Source organism: Manacus vitellinus, unplaced genomic scaffold (genome assembly GCF_001715985.3).
Source record: "Manacus vitellinus isolate BGI_N305 unplaced genomic scaffold, ASM171598v3 scaffold_74_pilon, whole genome shotgun sequence".
NCBI lineage: Eukaryota > Metazoa > Chordata > Aves > Passeriformes > Pipridae > Manacus > Manacus vitellinus.
The window spans coordinates 1,875,304-1,883,963 of NW_021940780.1; the positions used below are offsets into that span (position 1 = coordinate 1,875,304).

At 46.9% G+C, this 8,660-nt stretch overlaps 1 protein-coding gene across 1 annotated transcript in view; it reads right to left on the reverse strand.

The window, feature by feature from the left end:
* Positions 1–8,660, reverse strand: part of DOCK5 (dedicator of cytokinesis 5) — a 60,506-nt gene that overhangs the window by 33,456 nt on the left and 18,390 nt on the right. The window contains exons 13-22 of the mRNA XM_029964567.1: positions 8,485–8,601; positions 7,529–7,632; positions 7,011–7,203; positions 6,143–6,240; positions 5,449–5,538; positions 4,959–5,059; positions 3,518–3,652; positions 2,741–2,852; positions 1,604–1,674; positions 214–320 (exon numbers count right to left, since the gene is read on the reverse strand). Of these exons, the coding sequence (XP_029820427.1) occupies positions 214–320; positions 1,604–1,674; positions 2,741–2,852; positions 3,518–3,652; positions 4,959–5,059; positions 5,449–5,538; positions 6,143–6,240; positions 7,011–7,203; positions 7,529–7,632; positions 8,485–8,601 (1,128 nt within the window). The remainder of the gene's footprint in view (positions 1–213; positions 321–1,603; positions 1,675–2,740; positions 2,853–3,517; positions 3,653–4,958; positions 5,060–5,448; positions 5,539–6,142; positions 6,241–7,010; positions 7,204–7,528; positions 7,633–8,484; positions 8,602–8,660) is intronic.

Here is an 8,660-nt window from a genome sequence, read left to right on the forward strand (position 1 = left end):
AGCAAACTCAACTTCTGCCTCTTTCTACACCAGGATCCCACAGCACTGGGAACTGGATAAAGACCCAACAGCCAAAAACCATTTCAGTTCTTCCAGGGGAAGGGATATTTCCAAAGATGGGTTTAAGGGCAGATTAGCACTGGTGGCTGACATGGGACCCTGCAAGGCATTTCTGGTTTGAAGGCTGTGTGGCCCCACGGAGAATCCACTCACCAGCCTGTCTGAACAGATCACTCTCCACAATCTTGGTCAGGCAGTTCAGCTTCTGGCGGACGAGCTGGTTGTCAGGAATACTCTGGATAAACTTGCTGAAGAGGACACTGGTGTGCAAACCACAGAGGGAAAAGATGGTCAGTGCTTCCACCCAATGCCATCCCACCCTGCACTCGGGCAAGCCACAGAATCATGGAATGCTTTGGGTTGGAAGGGACCTTAAATAAGATCATCTCATTCCAGCCCCTGCCATGGGCAGGGACACCTCCCACTAGCCCAGGTTGCTCCAACCTGGCCTTGGACACTTCCAGGGATGGGGCAGCCACAGCTGCTCCGGGCAACCTGTGCCAGGGCCTCACCCCCCTCAGAGGGAAGAAGTCAAGCAGGTTTGTCTCAGTGTGGACATGTTGTCTCCAGGCAAACTACTGCACAGCCCTGACTTATTTTTAAGAAACTCAGTACAGCACTTGAAGTAAAACTGGGCAGTATTCAGAAACTGCAGGCTTAAAACTCCTAAAATTAGGCTTTTATTCCAAGGCAGACTAGACACATCACAAAAATTTACACACAGACAATACTCTCTGCCCTCCAGTGCCAGCAGAAGAGAATCACACTTGCTTTTCACTCAAAATGAAAGCAGAATTTTGCAAAGACCCGGCAGCCCCACTGCTGAAAGCTGAGCCATGTACAACAGCAAAAGCACATCCTTCCAGATGCCCCTTTCATCAAGAGTGATGACTCATTTCACTCCGAGATTCCATTAAAGTCAATTCCGTGGACATTTGCTGTCTGTCTGCTGCTTCTGAGCAAATTATTTGTGTCAGCACAAGGGATGGGCAGTTCTGGGCAAAGCTGTGAACACCAAAGAACAGGAATCCACAGGGCTGTGGATTCCCTGGATAAATACAGCTTTGTTTCCTTAACCAAGGCTCTGCCTTTGCCATGGATTTCAATTCAACTCAGGAACAACCACTAAGAATTGGTGGAAAACCTGCACAACATTTCAACATCTCGCTGCACAGTCCTCCAGGGCTGGTTTTCAGTAAAACTCAAGGTGTCTGTAAGAAGCACAGGATCCCAGGATGCTTTGGCTTGGAAGGGACCTTAAAGCTCTCCTTGTTCCACCCCTGCCATGGGCAGGGACACCTTCCACTAGCCCAGCTTGCTCCAAACCCTGTCCAACCTGGCCTTGGACACCTCCAGAACAAGCAGCTGAGATGCACAGAACCCTTTTAACCACATCCTTTAAAACCCTGCAAGCACTTCCTCAAATCCCTGCCCAGCATCTGCACCACCATCTCAGAACTGGAGTGGTTGTTTTTAAGCAAAGTGTCCAAAATTCTTCCCCCCCAGCTGAGCTGGGTTTAGAGGACAAACTTAACACAGTTACCTGAGCTCAACGGGGTCAAACACCAGTTTGACATCGTTTATGATGCTTGGCAAATACTTCAGAGCTGCCCCCTGCAAGAAAAAACCCAAGGACATGAAACACAGGGGGCACATCCAGTCTTTGTCGAGAGCAAATATGGGGACAACTGCAGGGAAACGGCTTAAGATCAAATTTATGCTTTCAAAAAGCCTCCAACAACCCCACACGTGCAGTGCAGAGCTGGCAAGGTGAGGGAGGAAGGATTCATGGCCAAGTTCTTTCCTTTTTTGCAGACATCCTGCAGTTCCAGGGGTTAAGCACCTTATTGCCTGACATAAAAAGCACTGGGCAGGTAAATTGGCTCTGTTCTGCACAGTTTAGCACATCCACATCCCCAGGAATAAGTTATCCAGGCAGCAGGAAGGCTTTCATAAATGTAGCATCCAGATAACTCTGACTCCAGGTCTCTGGGATGTTCTGGAGCTGCTGCCAGCAGCTACTCTGACTGCCTGAAAATCACAGTCAGGCTTTAAATCACCCCAGAGCTAATTAAAAGTTCAGAGTCACCCTTTCCTTCAAATAAAAAGCATGGAAGAATGGAAACAAAGCAAGGAATCTCCAGGTCTCACTGCCTTCAGCAACTCAGCAGCCTCGCTGCTCTGCTCCTCCTCAGAGCACCAGCACAAGGTTCATCATCCTGCTGACACCAGAAAAACCAGCAGGTACAAGATCTAAGACACCTTTAGAGACCATCTGGGTTTTTTCACTGCTTTAATTCCCAGCATTACACGGATTTCTGCAGCAGTTGTACATTTGTACCTCCACCACCCTCGAGGGATTTCTGCAGTAGTTGTACATTTGTACCTCCCTCAGCCTCAGGCTTGGTTGAAGTGCCTTCCCCCCTGGGGCAGGTGGTAGCTCTTATCTCAGGAGATGCTGAAGGGATGCTGCTCTTTTTATTTGATGAACTTTTGGCTTTAAATACCCCTTTCCTGCCACACACACAGCTCATTAAAACAGACACTCAGAGGGGTGACTTGCCTTGAAGGGGTTTTACATTCCCCAAAGCCTGTTCCTTTTCCTGGCCCAGCTCCCTCCCAGCTGTATGAGCTGATCTAATAAAAGATATTATTACTTCTCCCTGCAAATCTTGCTCACCTTGATCTTCACAGCCTCCTCCAGAGGCCGGTCCATGAGGATGTTGAAGGACAGGAAGAGTTTGCGAATGGCATCGTTGAATTCATTCCCATCTTCACTCTTCCCATAAACACTGCAAAGAACAGACACATAAACCCAGGATAACAGTGTTGGGGCAGCTGAAATGGGATTTTATCCTGGGCACCAACATCTCAGTGCAATCTCCTCCCACAGGCACATGAGGGGACCATCAGTGTTGGGGCTTTGCAGTGATTTCCTGCTGGAATCTCTTATGAGGGAAAACCTGCACTTTTTAAGCTGCAAATTCTGCTTGGGTTCCAACAGTAAAGGTATTAAACAAAGAAAAAGCCAGAATGAACATGGGTAAAGGATTCCACCCTACAGGATTCACTGTAAATCTCTGCCAAGATGTTTTGAGGCTCCAGTACAACCCCTGCCATTCACCACCACCCTCCAACTGGAGGAGGTGCCACCCTCACCTCACCTAACAAGTGTTTGTCGTGTGTGTTTGGGTCTTAAAATGAGGAAGTCATTCCATGTTTTCCTTTTTAAAATAAATACTGGGCTCCATTTCAGCTCTCCCATGCTGCTGGGGGTGACTAAAAGGATTCTTTCTCTTCAAATGGGCTACTCCAATTTTTGCTTAATTTATTTGTTCCAGGCAAAGGGCAGGAAGGTCCTCATAATAAATAAGGGATAGAAGATATGGTGAGGAATCTGGGGTGACTGGAAGAGCTCCAAGAGGAGCCCCAGGGCTGGCAGTGGCCGTGGTCTCACCTCAGGTACAACACCCGGGACTGGACGATGAACCTGAACAGGTACTTGAGGGCTTTCAGGGCAGCAAAGAGCAGCTCTGTCTTGCTGGAGTCCTCAGCATTCCCCACGTAGCAGTTGAGCACTTTGGTGAGCTTCCTTTGGAAAGAAAGCACAAAGCAGAACTAATAGAGACACAGCTCAGTTCCTGCCCAAGCCCAGCTTCCTTATTCCAGAGGGGAACTCCAGGCCAATAAACAGTAACAGAGGTTCCTCCTCTCAGCCCATTTCCTCCTGAAACCCTTGGCTTCACGGGATGCCAGGTTTTCACAACCACCTCATGAATTCTCACAAAGCCTACAAATCTGGCTGCAAATTCCACCTTCCTGATCTCCTTTTCTTCTTCCCTAAAATGAGCTGGAAAACCCGTTCCTGCTGGAGGTGACTGACACCTCCTCCGTGGGTTCTCAGTCTCGAGTGTGCAGCACAAAGCTCTCCTGAAGCAGTTCTGAGCTGCAGACAAGTGGCACAAACACATGATGTGGATTTTTTTATCAGGTCTCTGCCCCAGCAGAAGATCAGGATCCTCCCCCAGTGCCAGGGCTGGGAATATTCAGGCAAAATCCTCTTCGTTAATCAACTCCCAGCACCCAAAGCAGTGTGAGAGTGACAGCCAAGCTCTTGCTGCTCTATTTGCCACCCTGCTAGCATCCAATTCCCCCCTTTTTTCCAAATTCTGGCACGTGGAACACACAAAGGATGCTCTGGAATATTACAGTTCACTTGGCATCGTGCAGGTGTCACGCCAAGCCAAGCTGGAAAAGAAGGCAAGGGAACAACAACAGAGCTAAGCCAGTGTGCCACTTAATCAGACTAAAAAGTCTGTTTATTGTGAGGGAAATAATGATGATTCTTCCACAGGTTACAGGGAAGAAGGGAAGGAAATCACATGGAAGCAGTGAGGGGAAGGAGAAAGAAATCCAGGAGATGGGGACTTCAAATTGTGCTTCCTCATGGAATTATCTTCAGGGTGACAGCCAGCAAGAGATGCTGAGCACTCAGCACCAGGAATTCACATGGATCAGGAAAAAAAATCAGCAAAAGAAGAGATTATTGGCCTCAGTTATAACTTTTTAGTTCCCTCTTCCCATGAGGGTGATGACCTTTGGGTTGAGAGGTGCTGGATCAAGGAGTTGGGAAGTCAAGATCCACGACAGGAGTGTCCTTCCCTTACAGAAAAAAAAACAAAATAAAATCTCCCAACAGAAATTTTTAGAGGCTATAAAGAGGAATTACAAGTTGTCTTTCTCTCCTGTGAAAGTGGAGAAGAATGGGATGGGACTCCTTGGGCTCTGCTGCTTTTATCACGTTGCCATCATCAAAAATTACCTAATAAATACCACCATTACCAGAATTAAAAAGTAATCCCATCACAAGCCATCAGCCTGGGTGCACCAATACTCACACATATGCCAGGGTTGCACTGAAGTGTTTGTAAATGTAAGTCTCAAGGACAGCGTTGAAATGCTGGAACTTGATGTCTCCAATCAAAGAAATAATAAATACCTGCCAAAAAAATTCAAAAGGAAACACGTGTACAGAGCTGCACAGCCTGGAACTCCAACATAACTCAGCCTCCACTTGCATGTCATTTCTCTTGCTGGATTATAGGTTTTGTTTGTTTTCTTAACAGCATTAATGCCACAGAGAGTGTTATTGATGTTCTAACAGTCACTAAACACTGGGTGTATTTATTTATTTATTACTGTTTTCACTGTGGTCACTAAAAAGCTGAATGTGCACTTCAGTCCTAGCTCTGAAAACGCCTTAAGAAGAGTTTAAATGTAATTTATTAATAGAGCAAAATACCAGCTGCTCATCTAAAGGAATCACCACAAAGAGGCTGAAAACGTGGCTGAAAACAAATGCTCTAAATGCCCAAAAGACTCACTCACCAGGGCATCAAACACAAGGAAGTCATAGGTTTCATTTTCTGACATCTCCATCATGATGTTGAAAAGTGCATCGAGGGTGTCAGGCAAAAACTAGAGGGGAAAAAAAATATAAAAGTAAAGAAATAATAGTGAATAGTAGTAAAATAGTAAAAATAATGGTAAAAGGGTGGCTGGCAAAAACTAGAGGGGAAAAAATATGATAGTAAAAAAATAATAGTGAATAGTAGTAAAATAGTAAAAATAATGGTAAAAGGGTGGCTGGCAAAAACTAGAGGGGGAAAAAAAATATAATAGTAAATTAAGTTAGGCTTTGAATGTGTTTTCCATAAGGATACATGAATGTGTATTTCATAAGGATGCAGGGGAATATATTTCATAACTTTTCATCATTTCAAAATTAATCAAAAAATATTTCCTAAGAATACAGGGAAAATAAAGTCCCCAATATCTCCCTGATGTCCAAGGCCAGGTTGGAGCTACCTGGTCTGGTGGAAGGGGTTCCTGCCCATGGCAGGGGGTGGAATGAGATGATTTTAAGGTCCCTTCCAACCCAAACCATTCCATGATTCCCCTGGAATTGCCCTCCCAGCCCCTTTTTTTGGGCACAGCACGGCCCCAACCCTTCAAGGCCAACCCCAGGCACGCACACCTGAGCTTGGGTAACACCAAAGGAGACCCAAATCCCCAGGAATACCTTCACAATCTCCCCTCCTTCCACCTCCATGAGCTTCCTGAGGTTGTGGGCGATGTTCTGGGAGTTGGAGCGCCAGTTCAACAAACCCAGCAGGTCAACTGGCAAGGGCACAACAACGGCAGCAATTAGCACTTCCAACCCCCCCCCAGCTGACTTAAGGGCTGCAGAACGAGCCTAGAGGTTATTTTTAGCAGCAGTGCACGAGGAAAAGTCACCCTGATGCACAGAATGTTACCTGGAGGTGGTTCCTCTGTCCTGGCGAGGAAGGGAGGTTTGGCTATAAATGGAAACTTTGGTGCAGTCCTGACAACACGAGGCACTTGGAGGCAATTCTGCAGGTTTCTCACTCACTCAGAGGAGGCATCTCAAGCCAGGGATTTTATCAGAGTGCATGGCTCAGCCCAAGAGCCTTCCAGAGCTACTGGAAGTCTCCCATCATCTCCCAGCACACGCTGCACTCGTTCCCATCTGTACATCCCTTCATTCTGACCCCTCTGGCAGCACGAAAAGCAGAGTTAATGTCCAACAGCATCCTGCAGAGCTCAGTTCTAACTGCTGCTCTCTTAATAGCAGAGAAGATAATTACCCTGAAACATTCATAACTCTGAGAGAACACACACACTGTCACTGGGAGGTGCTGTTTCTGCACAAGGATTTAACAGGGGCAGTTTGGATACAACATTCACGGGATGTGGCTGCACAAACACCTCTGTAGCTTGTACTGGCAACGTGATGCCAACAATGCTGCCATTGATGAGCCAAACAGCAAAATTAAAGCTCAAGCACTGTGCCCACCCATCCTGCACTGCCAAAACACCTGGGTGAAGAAAATGCCCTTTTTACTTCCAACCCCCAGCGCAGGACGTACCATTCTGGGTGAGTTTGGTGGAGCAGATCACAGTGGCAATCTGGAAGCTGTCCTTTGTGCTGTCTTTCGTGGGGGTGAAGTTGGCCAGGTGGTGCAGGTTCTTCCCTGAAGGAGCCTCCCTCTCCTCCATCTCCGTTTTGGTGCAAGGAAGACTCAAATAGCTTTTGGCATCTTCCATTTTCTTGTTGTCGCCCTGTGGGTCGAGAGCAGCAGAGAGAAGGGTTGTCTCACACTGAGCACACTCATCTGACCTCCTGCACTTCTCAGCTGCAGCCAAACTTCAACACAGTGATGGACACAATGGATTTGAAACACTTCTTAACCTCTGGAATTGTTTGGGCTTCTCACTTCAGGGAATAAGTTGCCCATGCAGCTAAAGGACTAAGATATTTTCAGAAATCCAAACCACAGAGTTTAGGAGGGTCTCCCCTCCCCACCCACACATTTTGTAGCTGGGAAAACCAGCCAAGAGAGTGTTTTGATCAGTCAGACAAAAGGCAAGGCTGTGGCCAGGTTACCTTGTAAACAATCAGGTTGTGTTTGCCATCCTGCAGCGTCGTCCCGTCTGCATTCATCAGCTTCACAAAGCCCACACCAAAAGCTCTCTCAGACCTATCCCTGGCTGCAAACACCAGGAGAAATCTTTGTTAGGAACTGCCTTATTTATGGGCATACAAGCCACAGTGCAGCTCTCTATCTAAGGCAGCAGCTTTTTTATTTATTAGCATCTCAAGGCACTCCACAGGTACCTGCAGCTACACAAACATCCTCTCTGCAGCATCTCCCACCACACCAGTTTAGTGCTTAATCCTGCTGATGGATGGACACATGAATGGATGGACTCCATCATCTTAGAGGTCTTTTCCAACCTTAATGATTCAATGACTCCATGATACACAACTGCAGAGATATTTTGGTCGGGATTTTGCACCTCTGTTTGTCAGGAATGGATGTGGAAGTCTCTGCATCTCCCAGATACCTTCAGAGGATTTTCTGGAGAGCCTTTCAAGGGCTTATTCTCACATTGCTGATCTTGTTTCAGGGCTCTGAAATTGCCTGATGAAACTTCTGGCTCTCACTTTCTCATTAGTTTATCATTTACCTAATTAGAAATCCTCCTACAGGAAGACCATTAGAAGCCCACCAAGCCTTGCACTGAATTTTGTCAAGGCCTTAACATAAATTAAAACCAACACCATACACTGAGAAGCCAGAGCAATAATAAGCACTGACAACTGCCTTTTAAGGGGGCCATCATGCTGCTCCTTCTCTAATTTCAGTTTTAGAACAGCACCAGCACCAAACCCGCACGGTGAAAAAATCTGAGTTATTTTGCTTCTGGCTTGCAAAAAAATCCACAATGCTGGAATTAAGTAGAAATGAGGAATGAGCAGCAAAAAGAGCCACACTTCTGGGGGATGCTCAGGAAATCCCCAGGAGGGTGGGAAGAGCACAGCCCCTTCCTGGTACTCACATTCCTGGGACGAGCGGTGACGGAAAGTGAACCTCAGGTGGCACCGACTGACCTCTTCTATGGCAATGGCCACCTGCACAGGGGACAGCAGGGACATGCAGCACCCTTCCCCACCTCCTGATGTTCTGCAGGACATTTGGGGATTGAGGCACCTTCTGATTTTAAACCAGTTCTGG